The following is an 18,304-nucleotide window of genomic DNA, read 5'->3' on the forward strand; positions in this document are numbered from 1 at the left end:
GCCCTCTTTATCCTTTGCTCTGTCTGGTCTATTGTGCGCATCTTTTACACTTTTCACCTCCCCTATCTTACTCCCTTTTCTCCCACTTTTTTATCCTTATTCCCTGCTTCCTCTCCTCCTCCCCCATGTCAAATATCCCTTCTCTATCTTTTATTCTCTCCCTGACTCTCTCTCTGTCTTTTTTTTATTTACCTACTTATCGCTCTTTCTTCCTCCAGTCTGCTTCTCTGTCAGTAGGAGCGTATTAGGTTTATTTACATACAGCCTGTCACTTCTGCCACAGAGATATACTAATCCATTGCTGAGCCTCAGATCAGCATAAACACAGTGTTTTTGTAGTCACTGTTGACTGATTTTGGATCAGCCTCTGAAATACCAAATCCCTGGCCTTCATCACAGGAAGAGAAATTAAATCTGCCACCAAATCAGCATAAAAGCTAAACACAGCACGCACTGAGAAAACAGGAAAATTGACCAGCTTCTGTTCAGAGAAACACTGACACCCAGTGCTCATAAGTGGAATAACAACCTTTTTTCTACTGCTCAGTATTTAAAATTTGCATTCATTAGAAATCATATTTCAGCTAACTTAGAGAAACACAGCAACAGCTCAGCTGCATGTAAAATTACAGCCTTGTTATCAAATTTGTTTCTTTATATTTCTATGTCAGATGATTATTTTGCATTATGCAACATATTTGTCAGACTGTGTGTTGTTGTGCAGGTTCAGTTGTCTAAAAATGTCTGCTGCTGAAATGTTTCTGAGCAAGACACTGAACAGACATGAACATTTGTATGCAGCATTACAGCTGTAAACATGTGTAAATGCTGAATCATGGCATATTAAACACTCATACAGGCATAGGAATGCTGGCACATGGAGTACAGTACAGCTGTGTGGCTGTACGTATGTGGCCCCCCGACGAGGCAGCTTCTGAATATTTAATAGACTGGTGTTTGGGAGGCAAACGTGACTTGACAAGAAAGCTTTCGCTTACTCAGATATGGCAAAGAAACAGATGTAGAGAGGAAGCGTGAGAGCAAAGGAATAAGAGGAGGAATGATATGACAAGGGAAAGGGAGTAACAAGAGGAAGAAAAAGACGGAGGGAAAAGCATAGCAAAGTGAAAGGAGACAGGTCTGACAGCTTCGGAGGAGAGGGGCTAAAAAGAGAGAGATGTATGTGAGGGTTTAACAAGGTAAAGAAAAAGTGTCAGAGGGTGAAACATAGTGAGTTGTGTTTGTGTGCATTAGTGAGCGAGTGAGTGAGTGTGGGTGTGTGTATGTGTGTGTTGGAGAAAGTTCGAAAGAGCAAGTCTATAAAACATTGATAAAGCTTTTCCTTCTGTGTTTTTGTTGAAGGGAGGCAGCTGCTAGGAAAGCTGTTCCACTTGACATCCTGTGATGCAGAGGTGGTAATCTGTCTGACCTCTAACTTCTGATCATCATATGACAATCCACCATCAGCACATCCACACCACAATCGTATCAGAAAGGCCTCAAACCCTCATTACACCCAGAAATATGACCTATTACAGTGTATTGTTTCAGATCTGCCACCGTGTTGGACGACTGAAAACTCACAAGAACTCCAGTGGGCCAAAAGAAAGCTCTGGTTGCAACATACTGTGATTTTAATGTTCCCTAACAAGCAGAGAGAGGAGGAATGAAGCCAAAGATGGAAAAAAAGAGAGACATTAAGAGGAGGAGGCAGTGAGATTAAGAGCGAGACAGAAACACATTTATTTTGAACTCTTTCTCACTTCTCCCTATTTTCCATTTCCAAATATATCATGGTTTTATAAGACATCTTAATCGCACCCTGCATCTTGTTCTGACATATGGCAGAGAAATGTATTATCATAAGATTGCATAATAAAACATTTGTCCAATACATAATAACAACTAAGCTCCATTGTATCGTTAAGAACTCATGCTACCCTATTAGCACACATTTAAAATACAGGCTGAGGCTTGTCTTTGGTTCCTAGAGTTTTCTAAGAGTTGAATGGGAAGCAGAGACTTCACCTATCTGGCTGCCCTCATGCATTTATATCACACTACAGCATGTCATTAACTTTTCTCTCTCTCTCTGATGCTGGAGCTGCAGGAACCAGATCTGCCAGTACTACTCACTACTCATTGATCATCATCGTGACAATGATTATTATTATTAATTAGTGCATCTATAATTGCTGTCACTATTAATAATACCATTACACCTTGAAGAATCATTATCCCCTCTCTCCCAATTTCTTTCCTCTCAACCGAAAGGCAGACGCCGACCCACACGCCCCCGAGTCTGCTTCTGATGAAGCTTTCTACCTGATAAAAAGGGAGAGTGTCTCCTCTCCACTGTCCCTGCCAAGTGCTTGCTCATGGTGACAACTGTTTGGTTTCTCTGCGCAATATTGTAAGATTAGGCCTGTTATAATTTGGCACTACATAAATAAAACTGAATAGAATTGAAATGAATTTTCACACCAGAGACATTTTCCGTAAAAGCTGTGAAATACAGATAAGTGTGTTTGTTTTTTTGCAGGTGTGTATGGATTGTTTTTTGTCCGTCTTTCAATGTAATGAGCGGCCAAATGCATACAAGTATACACTCACACTCACACTCACACTCACACATATGCATGCTCTAAGGATTCAGCTCCAGAGACTCTTGTCACACCCAGATAAATATGACTGATGAGTGTGTCAGCCACAGATGGTGTTACCACGACACACACACATACACAATAATAACCCACACAAGCGGAAGCAGTGAAACAAAGCTTGGAGACTATGAACTATGAGACAAAATGTCTCCGCGTGAAAGACACACTTAAAGGACAATTCCAGGCGAATTCAACTCTGGGGTGTATTATCCTATCATTTTAGGTCTAAAAGAATGAATCTGAAGATTTTCAGTTTAATTGCTCCTGTTTTACGGTAGTTGCATCTGTCCCCGCGTCACCACGGCAGCAATGAATGGGAGTGGATGTAAGTTCCGCTGTTTAGGCTGTTTCCAGCCCTCAAAGCCGCAATTTTTTTCCACAGACAGCGTCAGGTGGAGACTCAAACATGCACCGAGAAGTTTATTTACTTCAAGCAAGCCGGCATGTTTGTAAAACTAGATCTAATTCAAAGTCTCCCGGAGTCTCGCGCGAGCCCGAAGTTGCAGTGCTGGTGTATTCAGGCGTAGTAGGAGCTACCGCTTGTGTCATAAACACAGGAATATCAACTCTTTACTTGCTTGAAGTGTACATTTTTTTCCACAGACAGCGTCAGGTGGCTACTCAAACATGCGCCGAGAAGTTTTTTTTACTTGAAGCAAGTCAATAGTTGTTATTCCTGTGTTTATGACACAAACGGTAGCTTTTCCCACTGCGCCTGAATACACCAGCACGGCAACTGGGTCTCGCGCGAGACTCCGGGAGACTTTGAATTAGATCTAGTTTTACAAACATGCCGGCTTGCTTGAAGTAAATAAACTTCTCGGTGCATGTTTGAGGAGCCATCTGACGCTGTCTGTGGAAAAAAATTGCGGCTTTGAGGGCTGGAAACAGCCTAAACAGCGGAACTTACATCCACTCCCATTCATTGCTGCCGTGGGGATGCGGGGACAGACGCAACTACCGCTAAACAGGAGCAATTAAACTGAAAATCTTCAGATTCATTCTTTTAGACCTAAAATGATATGAAAATACACCCCAGAGTTGAATTCGCCTGGAATTGTCCTTTAAGCACAGACTCGCTCGCTCGCTCAATTACAGCTCCATAAATGGATTTCATATGAGACTTGAAGAAAAGAGAGTGAAATGAAATCAGAGATTAACAGCCACTGATACAGCAGCCGTGCAGAACTCTCCAGGCATTTCAGCTTCATGAACCCAATTACAGCTTGACTGATATATCAACAGGCTGGTGTTATTGGCTGCTATCAGGTTATCACAGATAGATTGGCATTGGAAAAACTGTAAGTCAACAAATGTGCTAAATGAGACAGCTGAGCAGAAAACTGTAGAGCAGTTCTAATTTTATCTTATGTTGCTGTCTCAGTTGCAGGCATATTTGATAATAAACAAAATGTACTATTCAGCTGATGGATCTTTAGTGATGTATTTATGCATGCATCAAAAAGACTCCTCTCAGCATTACCCTCAAAAAATCAGTATTGATGAAGTCAGTCTCAGCAGTAACTGTCCATCTTGTTGTGAACTTCACCAATCGATTAACTATGGATCTTCACATCTTAAGCCAAATTTCACACAGTTCACAAAATCCATTCCTCAAAAGACCTTTATACCACACCCAGAGCAACTACCAGCATAAGTTGAAGTAAAACTATGAATGTAGAGAAGCTAAATCTTTTTTAAAAAGATTTTTCATAAGTTTGTGTTGGAGTGAGTCTCACAGCATTTGTAAGCAAGTGTTACTGTCAACCCAGCGCATCAAAACCAATAACCGGAGCGCGACACAACCAGCAATTACCAATCAGCAAGTTAAAATGCCAGAGAAAAAGAGAGGGGAAGAGTGGAAAGAGGTGTGTATGCAACAGATGAAGGGTGTGGGTGTGTATTTGAACAAAAATTGTCATCCTACCTCCAGCGATGGCTGTTTTCGTGCCCACCGTCAGGGTGACAGCAGTGGCTGAGATCAAGATCCTCCCCACTGTGAGGACAATTAGCACAATTAGCATCAATTTACAACAATATACAGTGCTTCTACTGTATGCACAGGAACATGCATGCACATCGCAAAATTACTTCAGAAACACATACACATACATGCATTCACATTTGTATACAGGAGATACGGAAGGGAAAAGGTTCCAAGGTTGATTTGTTTTCTCACATACTGAATCTGTCTTTTGTGTGCACTCGTGTTAGAACAGATATGTCATAAATATACGCGAGTGACATATTGACTTGAACTGCAGAGGTAAAATTTAATAAAGGCATGCATTCCTTGTCTATTTCCAGCCTTCATGCCAGCAGATGCCAACTGTCACCAAGCTGCAGATTCCAGCCAGATTAACATTTTAAGTATTATGCAACACAGATTATGAGAGCTAATCGTCTAATGCACTCACAACAGTGTGTGTATTATGTGTTTCCATGAGAACTGTATTTATACCTCTGTTGCTCACTCCTCTAAGATGAAGCAAAAGAAAACTTTGCACTCAAGAAATTCTGTGACAGGATTTAGTTGTTTTTTTAGATGATGTAGTGACATATGACGAAGGAAAACTTAAAACCATGAAAAGAGATTCTGACTCTTTAAGAAGAATGAATTAAATCAGTATGATTCAAACGAACCAAAACCTTACTGACTCCCTAAGAGAGGAGAGGTGGTTCCCACACGCTAATTGCAAGCTCATGCAGTAAGAAACAAGAAGAAGAGAGATAAGGAGGAGGAACAATTAGACTTGAGACAGAAAACAGGAGAAACAGAGCAGAGCTTGAAAAAGACGAAGAAAACAGCAACCATGGCACCCCTCATGCTTTGAAACACCACAAATAAGAATAAATAAAAGGAGGAGGCATGCCAAGTATCAGTAACAGTTTTCCTCTACCCTCCTCCTCCACCTCCTCCACTGATTTCCTCCGTTTTTCCCCTCCCTCCTCCGTTTGGTGCTCCACCTCTTCTGCACTCAAGGTGGTGCTATAGTCAGCCTCATAGTCTCTGAACACATCTGAAGACAACACGCTGAGTTTACCATCAACCTAATAATCAGAGGACTATGTTCTTATAAACATTAAAATAATGATGGTATATTAATGTGTCTCATTATATGCATTTAAAAACATAATGGAACATTATCACCATCTTGAAATAGTCTTTAGAAACAGAGCTCATCCTCCATTTACAGTCAGGATTTAATATCATCTATATTTAATAGCCCCAAATGTATGTGTGCACGTGAAACACAACACAACTACATGAGGAAGAGGAGAGAAACACACACCCCAGTGCTCTGTAATGAGGAACAGCAGCATTACTAGCGTCATATTCACTGAATTTAATTTAACTTAATTTAATTACATACAGCTCTGCATTGTATAGTGAAATTTAATGTCAGCTCTTCTAATCTTTTGTTGCTGCCGTAAGCACTTGCAGTAGAAATGGATACGAAAATTACAACCAAAGGCAGAGAAGAGCCAAGCTCAAAATCACATCTATCTTGCTGACCTAATTTCTCAACTACATTTAAAAGTGGTGTTAATAGTTAGTATGATGTGATGAGAAATATGAGTAACTGTGAACGTCGTCAGTCTGATGATGATTTTGCTCTTCACAGAATATAAACCGAAACAAAAACATTCCATCATGACTGAACCGACACCTTCTGGGCATTTTGCCTGATTAAAAAAAACCTTCTTCAGACCTCTGCAACTCTGCAAACCTGTGTAACATAATTCACAAAGGCATAAACAAAATAAGTTGTAGCCTGCAAGAAATTACCCTGTCACTGAGAGAGTCTTGGTTCAGGCTGCTACAAGAAAATTGGAAAAAGAAAAAACACTAAAAGTGCTCTGTGTGTCCGTGTGTGTGTGTGTGTTTGCTCAGGAAGGTTATCTCATCTAGTGTATACCTCTTGTGTCCAGTCTGGGCATGTAGTATAGAAACTGTCCAGCTGGGTACTCAGCTGCTCTACGGTACCACTCTGGGAAATGGTCCAATGTGAACATATTCTCCTTGTCTGTGGAGGTCAGGAAAGACCTGGGGAGAGACAAAAATAAAGCTTAAAGAAAAAAGCTACTATGTTCTGCCTCTAAGGATGAGAAAGGCGAAGATGGAAGATGAAAAAGGGGGGCTACCATAAGAGAAGCTTCTGGGATAATAGAGGAAAGAAAAGAGTGGAGAGTGAATATACTATGGTAAAATGAAAAAATGAGAAATGGATGTGACAAAAAGAAAAAAGTTTGACAGCTTTCCTTGTCATGATTACCAGTGGGTGACCTCACACTTTATTGTAACAGATTTAAAACCCAATTTAACCCTAGTTTGAAATCTTTCGGTGGAAGACAGTCTAATTTAATGAGATGACATTTAATAGATATTTTAAAAATATGTGCTTCTGTAACTTACTTGCCAACTCTTGTCTCCATACCAGTGTACCTCTGATATCTCATCAGGCCTGAACGGGTCCCCAGGAACGCTGTCTCCACACCTTCGTCCATACTAAGAGAGTGAAAGAGTAAGCGAGAGAGAGAGAGAGGGGGGGGGGGGGGGGGCAGGTACATGAGCAATTGTGTAAACGTCCCCATCTTAAAACAACAGTCAAGTGAGTCGACATGTGTGCAATCTTTCACCCAGATGTGTTGAGCATAATGGTGGTCCAGTAAGCTTCCATAGGGGCCGTGACCACAGCATCAAATAGAGTTTGCTGCAACAACTCCTCATCACCTTTAGAGAGAAACCATACATCCCTTAATATGGTAGATACATGTCAGAGGAATAAGAGAATAACTATTAATCACTTAATGGGATAAAATGAATGAATGAATTATTAAAATTAAATTATTATTAAAATGAATTAGTGAATCTTAATTCTGTTTATGTGCAAAAAAGTGTCTTATTTCAATTTGATTAACCACACTTACATCTCTAAATTCATTTTTTTTTTTAAGATTTAAGAATAAGATCATCTCTCAAAAGATAAGAAACAAGTTGACATATGGTATGTTTAAGAATACTGCATGCTGTGGGGATGTTATTTTCTTCTCTGATTTCTAGTGTACATGCAAACACAGAATCAACTTGCCAGTGAAGAGCAGTATTAAAGTGAATTTTCTTTTTCCTAAATAAAAAAAAATTATGTGCTGACAGTATAGTGAACACTCACACTCCAATTCTGGTTCTTTACCAGTCAGGTATAGTGTTACAGCTTGCAGCTGGTTCAGCTTGCGATGAGCTGGGTCAATATCCGTCTCACAGTATGTCCTAAACACGCACACACACAAGCATGTGAACAAAAAACAGCAGACATATTTTGGAACTAAAAACTACAACCAACAGAGTGAAACTCACAGTGTGTATGTTTCACTAGTTCTACTCACCACTCGTCGGCTATGGTCAGGTCTGGAGCCAGCAAGTCGTGCAGACCTGAAAAAAAAAAACAAGACATGAATATGGCAGCGTTAAAAAAGAGGCAGACACATTAAAGATAAACAGAGACAGAAAAGAAAGACTTACCTTCCTCAATAGAGACATTTCCTATGAAGATATACTGTCCATGCCCCCTTGTTAAAACTATACCCAGACTGTCAAACACAGAAAAGAGAACATATTTTTTAAGTCTTAAAAAGGCAATACACAGTACACTGTAACCTTAGTTCCATGTTGTATGAATCACACTCATAATCATCAGCCTTTGTTGTTACTCTGATCAATGGTATCTAATATGGCAAAACATATTCTGATACAGAAGTTGTTACTTATAATTACTTTGTTTTTGCTATGAATCATTTCGTACAAGCATTGGTAGTTGCTGAATGTGTTGAATAAAACATTTCTAAAAACCCAGACATAATGCTGTTAAAAGCAAAAGGACAAACCTAAATGGTGTCTCATTGAGGATGGTGTAGAAATAATCATTCTTCAAGAACATCACTCTCCTCTGTGAGACAAAGAGAAGGACAAAGTCTTTGAAATGTATTGTTAATTAAATAAAACAAAATTGAAGGGGATTAAAAAAGACAATAAATCCACTGAGGAGGAAAGAGAAGAGAGAAAAATCTAATCACTGATATAATATACAGACACAAAAGTACTCACTCCTTTATCCACTGAAGTTCTCACATCTAAAGATAACGTTCCAGTTTCGCCTTTAACCATGGCTGTCCGCAGCTACGATACATACATCACATAATTAGTGCTTGAATGAACAAAGTTTCATTATATCATGAAATAAATTTGGTTCAGTATAAAGGAAACAGACAAGGGCAGAAATGTCTGTGAGTGTGTGCTCCTCACTTTCTCCTCTGTGTCCTCCCATTCCACCTCTGCAAGATCAACACTGTTGTAGTTGGGTTTTGGCTTTAGCTTCTTCCCCTCCTTATACTGTCACACACATACAAATACACAAACAATTTTATCCTAACCATGCATGGTCCGTCACATAAATTAAGCAGAGGAAAAAAGTTGGGACAGTTTTTTAGCTGCAATAATCTAATGTGTGATTTGATATTCGTCTGTACCAGAGGTCGTAGCTCAGGATGAGAGAGGATGTAGCCATTGTTAGTGATGAGATACGCGTATCCATGGACACCCAACTGAAAGGAAAGAGAGATAAGACACAATTATATACAGTAAAATTGCACCACAGATCATTGACATGAGTGGTTTGATGGTTCACCTTGTATCTTGGCGCTAATCTCATCAGCTCTCGTAAGGCTACGTCAGTTCCCACCACTCCCAGCAGAATACCATGAGACAACTACAGGAAAAACACAGTGCGTTTATAAAATGACCAACAGAGAATAAAAGGAAACAAATAGGAAAATTAAAAAATACAAATGAGATGGAGGGTAAAATGCTGTACATTGCTCTGTATTATATTTTTGCTTATGTAAACTCTATGAGCACTGATTTTGAGCCAATAGGTCACATCACAAGGAGGCTATTGAGCTAAAATGCTCATGTTTACATTATGAGAAGTGTTGAAATGCAATTAAAAGTGGTGTGTCTCATACAGCAAGTGTAAGTTTAGCTCTGCTGTCCTACACTGATTTTGAGCCAAGAGGTTACATCACCTGGAAGCTATTGAGCTAAAATGTTCATATTTACATTAAAAAATGTATTAAAAAATTATGTGTTTCAATTTCAGTTGATGTGTGTTGAGGGTAATGGTACTGATTCATAAAAATGAATACTTACAGTCTCTTTCTTCTTGCTGAACACAGGCATGGCTACAGAGGTCATCAGCAGCAGGCTCTGGGCCTGGGTGTTGAACAGCTGTAATGCACACACACAAATTTAATTCAACTCTTTAATTTTACTTCCCCCTGTTAAAAAAAAAAAGCTAAATTTATAAGCAAATATTTGTAAATGTAAACGAAGCCAGTACAAATGGTGAGAAATAAAGTGAAGTGGAGATGCGTGGACTTGAAACGCAAAGTTTCATTTGGTAAATGTATGTACCGTAAGCTAATTAACGACGATAGCATTTTAGCTAAATGCTAACAACGCTGAAATAAATAAAAAATAGGTAACTTAAACGAGTTAAATGAAAAGTAAAGTGATAAACACGTCTCAAATAACTAAAATAAAACTGAAAGCCAAGTAGCAATACCCACAAAGCAGCATGTTATTTGAAGTCTTAGGTAATTAAAAGAAAAAGAAAAGAAAAGTAAGCTAGGCTATGTCATTACAGCAGGAGCTAAACTAACTTGTGCATTTCAAGCTAAAGGTGGAGAGTAAAAAAGAAGAAATATACTACTACTTGAAAATGACAGTAATTTACTGTAAAATACTGATATATGGGTCCAACTACTTTGTATAAAGGAGTTTATAAAAGTAAAGTTATAAAGCACTACTTATGATTACCTTTTCTGCGTTTGGCAACTGAAGATGGACATGGAGGGGAGAGACAACAAAAGCATGAAATGGAAATGAAAAGATACAGTATGTCATGAAATGGTACAGTATGGTCCAGATGAGGAGACACTGAAACAAAGGAAGTGGTTGCTAGGATGCTGGATGTTGCTAGGAGATTGTATTGGTGTTTGGAATGGATGGAGGGGTTTTAATGTTTCAGCACCATGGAGAGAGACATAGAAATGAACAGACTGGGCTTGATGGTATCATGGGGAGAGACAGACGGACTGCATTTGAATGAGGAAGGGAAAATAGCACTGTATATCAGAATGATGAAAAAAAGAGTGGAATTAAAAGTGAAAAAGTTTTGTGTGATTTTCTGCAACTCTGTTTCAATGAACTTTCCAAACATTTTTTTATTTCCATTGTTCAGCCAGTGAATGAGTCAAAAAAATTAGATTAAGAATTAAAAATTCATGATTACTTTTGCTAATGGGATCCATGCTTTAATATAACCCAGTACAATGAGACATTAGACGACGTAAATTTCAGCATTGGGAAAAATTGACATGTTCTCCGATTTTTAATCATTTGTGTAGATAGATAAAATTGATTGTTGGCCGGAGAGTATCTAGGTGTTCTCAATTGGTCTAACACTGAGTCAATGTGACAGATAACACTGCAGTAAGATAATAGTGTGTTCTTCCCCACCAAGCACCACAATAATAAGAGAAGCAGACTGACCACAGTGTCCATATAGGCCTCAGTCCATATGATGTCATGGTCATGGTTGATGACCATGGGCCGGCTGAGAACATGAAGGTACTCCATAACATTTTCCTGAACATCAGCCAGCGTGGAGATGTGTGTGTAGTAACCTGTAGGAATGAAAAACTACTTTTATACTTTATATTGTATATCACAAGTTACTGATGTAAAACCAAGGAATTATGAATTTAAGCAAAGACAGTGTTCACCACAATATTTTTTATCTTTCTGCCTCCTGCATGTGGGAATTATTTTCAGTGAAATATATTCACTTATCAGACATCAGAAACCCTTGTGGTCCCAAAAGACACTGAACCATTTAATGAAAAATCCGTTTTAATCTCACATCGATGCAAATGTGCTTTCGGCTTTTCCTTTTTTTTAAAGCTTGGCTTAGTCTAAGATTTATGGCATTGCTACAAGTGGGAAACAATGACGTCAATAGGATACCTGCAGTGAAGCTGCTCAGTGACAACAGGCTACTGAGGCACTGCCAAATATGAATATGTGCATGTGTGAAACCCTTTTTCCCTTTGCCTCACGTTGCCTCGTGAGTGCTGCTGTTACTAACATTAAATAGACCTCATCCTTACCTAACTAAAACTGAAACTGCATGTAGAAGGAGTTTGCAGGAGTGCAACAATAAACATGTTATATGACAGTCATTTTGTTGTTGGCAAGGGCGAATGTGAGTGTATGCAACAGAAGGGAGTGCACCTGTTACCCATCACACACAAACACACACATAGACAAACACAGGGATATGATATTTTTTGGCGGTGAATGTGTTTACAGTGTATCTGTGCTGATAATAAGGTATTTAGGCTGGGGTTTTTGATGTGCCCAGAGCAGGATAAAGCGATTATTTTCAGGCCAGAGCTGCTGCATGGCCCCATGTAAATCACAAGAGGGCAGCACCTGATACCCAGTCCCACACAGCACCACCTGGGACCACCACCACAAAGGGCCAGAAGACCTCAAATCTTGCAAGAAGGGGTCACTGCTGTTTCTTGACGCTGAAATTACTCAATTTTCTTATGATCATTACGACAGTTTCATTTGTAGCAGAATCACAAACAAAACAATGAGGAAAAACATGTAATTTATACCTTTGTTGTTGCAGGCAATCCACTTGACGTTATCAGCAAATGTCATCTCTCGCCCAATTAGATAGGTGAACACTCGAACCTGAAGAAAACCAAGTGGATTAAATAGTGAGATTTATTAGGATCAATGTGTGTTCATGCTGCACTCCACTAGTGTTTGTTTTCATTCATGCTTGCGTGCAAGTGCGTGTCATACCCGTCGGTCTGGCCAGTTGAACTCTTCAAAAACAGTCTGGAAGTCCTCCATGGCCCCGTCTGTTATCAGCATGATGGCCTGGTTACACAGGCTGCCCTGGCCCAGTGCTGCAGCCTGAACACACACACACACACACACACATTTTTCAGACTTGAGAAGTTTTACCAAGGAAACGGAATGACTCAGACTCAGCTGTGGATATAAAATGAATTTAACCATTTTAGGGCCAGCGATTGTGCGTACATGTACTGTTAAAACCTCACAGTTTCTGTGTGTTGTTGCAAAGAACCACAAACCTCGTTGAGGATCTTGAACGATTCCTTCATTGCTTTTTTCACCTTTCCCTCTCCTTTGACATGAAGGCCTTCGACCAAAAGCTTGAAATGCTGAGGGAGAGACACACAACACATTTTCTTTTTCTTTAAAAAGGACATTGTCACTGAACTGTGGGACATACCCTTTTGGCAAATGCAGGTGAGCTGGTCACCACAGAGAAAAGAAGGAGGGAGGAAGGGAGGGAGGGAGGGAGGGAGGGAGGGAGGGAGAGATCATGAGGGAGTGAGAGAAAGAGTGTAGAGGAAGGATTATCCCTGGCTCTCTGGCGCACTGGACCAATTACGGCAAAGTCACTACAACACCAGGATGTAATCAGGATTAATCAACACGCGCACATAGTGACACAGACTCGCACATGCTGTGATAAATGGCTGCACTATTGTGGCTTCTACCACTGTGTAAACCACAGATAAACTAAGCTTTATGGGGCTATTAACAGAATTTCATATCTGTTTGCTGTGTCCTGAAAATTATACACAGGCTTTGTAATGCAGGCTTATTTGAGCCCCTTATGTTTATTATCTAAAGACACTTTTGCACACCGCCTGTCTAAATCACCTGGCCAAAACACAACAAATCAAAATAAAATAAGAAAAACTCATTGTGACTTACAGTAAGAGTCAACAAGGTAAACAGTTGTTAGGGGATGTATGAACTCTTATATAACAGCCACAAAACTTCAGATTCTCCTCCTGTAAATGCATGCGTATGTGTGTGTTACATGAGTTTACGCGTAAGTATGTCAGCCAACATCTGTAAGCCCATTCTGCTACAGTCTGCCTCTCTAGGCATTCGACCAATCAGATCCCTTGCTGACAGGTCATGTGGCCTACTTAAAATTGTCAGCAGCCAGCAACCTTACCTGATCTGACATGATGTGAAGGGGAGTGAAAGTAGGGCATACATCCACCACATAACACGCACACACACACTCACACACAGACAAGGCTGAGCAGACTGAGCAGGTGTTGGGATATACAAAACGGGAGACACAGATGAGGAAGGGGATAAATGAAATTATAGCAGGGATGAAACAATGATACATTAAGGCAGTTGTGCATGTAAAGTGAAAAAGGTGCAAAATAAAAAGAGAAGAGATGACGAGGAGAGAAAAACAGCACGCAAACGCAAAATAACGTTAAGTGGTTCATCACTAAATCCTGTCTCAGATAGTTTCTAACCTGATGACACACTCACTGCGACGTTTCACCTGCGATCTGATGACAGCATAATCTTTAGAGGATTAGTGAGATAACAGCTGACGATTAATAGGTTAACGGAGGCTAAGTGTATTAATTAGCTGTGAGCCTGTGTGTGTGTGTGTGTATGTGTCACATTACCTCTCTGTTATCCAGATCAGCTTGTACCAGCGTGCCCTTGAAGCAGGGCTCCACATAGCGGACGTAGTCACTGTACTGAAGACATGAACCAGATATAGAGTGTAACTCACCACAATCAATGATCACTCAACATGATTAGCTTTTTTTTTTTTTTTTTTACCATGTATTAATTAGATACTAAATCTAAACATATTAAACTTAGTCTAGTCAATGTCTGGATATGTAAATGTCTTTGTAAGTATGTCATTAATTGAATGTTGTTTTTTAAGTGTGTTATTAGTGTCTAAATGTTACTTATGACTTGTAACTTATATTGCCACTGTTCAATTCAAGGCAAGTAAATTTAAAATCCAAATTAAAGTGCGTAATTCCTAAAAAGAGAGCGGGATTTAAATCATTTTTTCTGACCGAGGATGTCTCATTTTAAAAATAAAACCCACGCACTGATTCTCATTTTGCTACATGGTCATTCCGTCATAAGGAGGGTAGCTTTAAATTCTGTGTAAAAAAAAAATACAGCTGAAGAGCAGCGGATTTGCAGGAGGCGTATGATTACACACACAGTAATACCAGGATAAACCATGCTTATTACACCGATTTTCTAGTTGTAGGCCTCCACACGGCCAAAATCCTGAAAAAAACGAAAAATAAAATGAATTTCGAAAGCTTTGATGTTGACTCCTTGGGATGACAACTTGGTGTGAATTAAATGTTGAATGTGTGTTATTTCTGCCTGCTTGCAAAGGGATCGTTTTTTTTCCATGTGTCCACGTCAGTTCCTTTACTGTGTCTGTAGGTTAGCATGACCATGCACTTGGGTGACAGGGTGTTAATCTCTACGTCACGCTGGCTGGGACTTAAATAAACTCTTGTGAGTCTTAGACTGCTCAAGTCTGCCAGTGTGTGTGTGTGTGTGTGTGTGTGTGTGTGTGTGTGTGTGTGTGTGTGTCTGTGTGCGTGTATGTGTGTGTGTGTGTACTTACAGCTATAATGTTTACAAAATCATTCTCTCCCAATGTGTCTAGGATTGTATTGATGGTGTGTTTGGCTATGGTCAGTCTAAGTCCCTTCATGCTCCCACTGACATCCACCACAATGACCACATCTTTAGGAGATGTAGCTGCTTGGATATACCTAGAGAGAGAGAGAGAGAGAGAAAAAAAAGAGACATAGAGAGAGTGAGTGTGTGTGTGTGTGTGTGTGTGTGTGTGCATGGAGCCGTACAATCTGTTGTTTACATACCGTAATATAACTCAAATCACAATGTAATTTACCGAGGCTGCAGGTTATTTACCAGTTGTTGGACAAGGTAGATAGAGTCTATCCTTTTATTTGTTCCTCTGTTCTTCCGTCCACGCTTCCTTTCAATCTCTTTATTACCTTCCCTAGATTTTCCAAGCTCATTACCATCAATGAGATTTCCTCTCCAGCAGCTGTGAACGGCTAACTTTGCAGCTCTACAGCGTCTTGTGGTCTTGTGTAGTATGTTCCACCTGAGCTCCACGGACTTGAGTTACTCATAGTGAACAATAAATCCAGCTCTTATTGGACTTGTTTGACCTTATACACAGCAGACATTTTGACATGTCACAGTAAAAAAAAAAGATGTAAAAAGAAAGAAAAAAAAAGATGCACGAATTCCATTTAGCTGCTTCCTCAGGGTCTTGATTTACAGGGACACTTGAGTTTACTAGATCTTCTATGACAAGTCAAAATGTCCTCTGTGAAGAAGCCGGCCTACTGTCACTATCGGTCAAGGCCCTCTGATGCACATGCTTCAAATCAAACCACATTGATTTCAAATTTATGCTTGATGTTTGTCCATTAACTGCAGGTGAAGATCAGCAATAGGCAGTTAATGATGTCTAATGGTACTTGTTGATGTGACCTGAGGTTAAGACATTCAGATTGTATTGAACCATCATGGTTCCCCCCCACCCATCAGTGCAGAGCATCCATAACGACGGGATCCTGAGAACCATTATCTATAGATATAACTGTTCAATAAGGGATCAATAAGGCATAATGTATGACATGAATACCTACCAATTCCTGTTTCTGGAGTCAAAGGTGACCACACCATTTTCATCTGGAATCCACTGGATCCCTACAGAGAGAGAGAGTGATCGATCAAAAGTTGGCATGTAGAAGACAAACTGCTGTTTGGCGACTTCGTTGGATGGATGACTGGATGACCAAATGGATGCAAGGATGGATGGTGACAGACTGTCAAATGAGGAAATGATGGATGAGGTAGCAGATGACTAAAACAAGCTGTGTCACAAATCCTCTACTAATTACTCCTCACGCGCGCACACACACACACGCACGCACACACATAGAGGAGAGCTCATCAGCAGCCATATTGCAACTGAGACTGAGTCATCACGTTTGACTGACAGCTTCCTGCTTCGTCAGTTGCTGTGCCAGTGTGCAGTTTGGCTTGTGTAGTGTCTGAGTGTCTGAGCTGACTGTGTCGACACTGGAAAAGTGCAACTGGAGATAGTGAAATTTTCGGGTCACCGAGACGCTTACGTACCCGGGTAGAGCCTGAAGAAGCCTGTAGAGCTGCCGAAGTACTGCCACGTCAGAGTGGGATCTTTCTGGAAGTTATCGATGAACACATCGTTCAGAGCCTCAGACATGTAGGCTCCGTTGAGAATGTCTGGATCTACAAGAAGTGAGAGAAAGAGAATAAAATAAAATACAAATTCATAAAGCAGTTGGATTACAGTTTTTCTCTGTTGGTTTGGCTCATTTCTTGAAACAGAAATTACATTCTTAAAACTATAAGACCATTTGGCCAAACAGTCTTACAGTTCTGCACAACATTACAGCTCACTAGCAAAAGCGCATACGTATCTCTCCCAAAACTGTTCACACATGCTTCAAAACTAGATTGCTTTACCATGTAAAGTGTCAGTACCATCAAAATGGCAAAGATCTTTCTCAATTGCTTTTGGCTCATTTGCATTCACTTAGTGCTTTTACCAAAAATAAACTGGATGGTTCAGCATAACACCATGGATGAGCTGCAGAACCTCATATCTCTCCCAAAACAGTTTACTTATGTGTCAAAACCAAACTTCTTTCTCATGTAAGTAGTCAGTGCCCCCAAAATGCATCATCCCTGTGGCATTCTGTGAGCACTGCAAGTCAAAATGCTTAGATGTTTTGTCACTATGGCAGAGACGTATAAAACCTAAGAAAAGGACTTTACAGTAAGAGCAGCCTCCAAAGTTTGACATCACACACACTGCACTCATATTGCCAAGGAAATTGTAACCATTTTTATTCACATATAGCCTACATAAAGTAACTCAAGATTATGTACTGTAAAAACAAAATGTATAGGCCTACAGTTCTCTGTACATGTATGAAATATGAACACAAAAAAAACAGAAAAAATATACCAAGCCTATAGTGCAGTAAACAAAGTTTCATGAGTAGAGACATTTTCACTGGTCATGATAATTTTCTTGGCCAGGTACCTCCATGTTTATACTGCAAAAGGTACAGGCCCTAGCCAAGCTCTATATATACGCGTTTGGCAGCATTCACAATCATAGACAGCACCAGTCAGGTAGCTAAACAGCTGATTGATTGGTCATCTGAGATGTAGGAACTCCTCCTTCGTTAGTCAAGTTCTAATTTCACCTGACTGTCAATTACTGTCATGAATTTATGAAATGCTGCAAGAAATTCATATGGTTTTCATGGTATTAGCCTACAGTATGTTGACTAATTTTGACAGTTGAACAGACTATTGTGCATATGATGATTTACACAGTGAAATCATGCTGACATGTTTTGGAGAGAGCAACCATTAGACTGAGAATCAACTAATCAGCTTAGATCAGCAAGATCTATTCATTTGGAAAATGTGCTAAATGTATGCTCATTGTGCTAACTCTAGGGTTCTTGTACATAACCATTTGCAAAGATGCACTAAGACACTTGAGACATGTACTCAGACATTTGCAATTTGATGAAATCAATGAGAAATGCCATTCTGTTGTGAACATTTG

General features: G+C 39.8%; 1 protein-coding gene across 1 annotated transcript in view; it reads right to left on the reverse strand.

The window, feature by feature from the left end:
* The window catches only part of cacna2d4a (calcium channel, voltage-dependent, alpha 2/delta subunit 4a), a gene marked incomplete at both ends in the record, with an annotated part of 80,833 nt that overhangs the window by 55,060 nt on the left and 7,469 nt on the right, over positions 1–18,304 (reverse strand). The window contains 21 exons of the mRNA XM_083999758.1: positions 4,591–4,659; positions 6,584–6,711; positions 7,081–7,173; positions 7,305–7,398; positions 7,838–7,935; positions 8,052–8,097; positions 8,188–8,255; positions 8,550–8,611; positions 8,770–8,841; positions 8,968–9,054; positions 9,192–9,266; positions 9,350–9,430; positions 9,871–9,948; positions 11,275–11,408; positions 12,408–12,486; positions 12,601–12,714; positions 12,897–12,986; positions 14,277–14,351; positions 15,260–15,410; positions 16,323–16,383; positions 16,816–16,947. Of these exons, the coding sequence (XP_083855884.1) occupies positions 4,591–4,659; positions 6,584–6,711; positions 7,081–7,173; positions 7,305–7,398; positions 7,838–7,935; positions 8,052–8,097; positions 8,188–8,255; positions 8,550–8,611; positions 8,770–8,841; positions 8,968–9,054; positions 9,192–9,266; positions 9,350–9,430; positions 9,871–9,948; positions 11,275–11,408; positions 12,408–12,486; positions 12,601–12,714; positions 12,897–12,986; positions 14,277–14,351; positions 15,260–15,410; positions 16,323–16,383; positions 16,816–16,947 (1,887 nt within the window). The remainder of the gene's footprint in view (positions 1–4,590; positions 4,660–6,583; positions 6,712–7,080; positions 7,174–7,304; positions 7,399–7,837; positions 7,936–8,051; positions 8,098–8,187; positions 8,256–8,549; positions 8,612–8,769; positions 8,842–8,967; positions 9,055–9,191; positions 9,267–9,349; positions 9,431–9,870; positions 9,949–11,274; positions 11,409–12,407; positions 12,487–12,600; positions 12,715–12,896; positions 12,987–14,276; positions 14,352–15,259; positions 15,411–16,322; positions 16,384–16,815; positions 16,948–18,304) is intronic.

This window comes from Trachurus trachurus (assembly GCF_905171665.1).
Source record: "Trachurus trachurus genome assembly, chromosome: 23".
Lineage (NCBI taxonomy): Eukaryota > Metazoa > Chordata > Actinopteri > Carangiformes > Carangidae > Trachurus > Trachurus trachurus.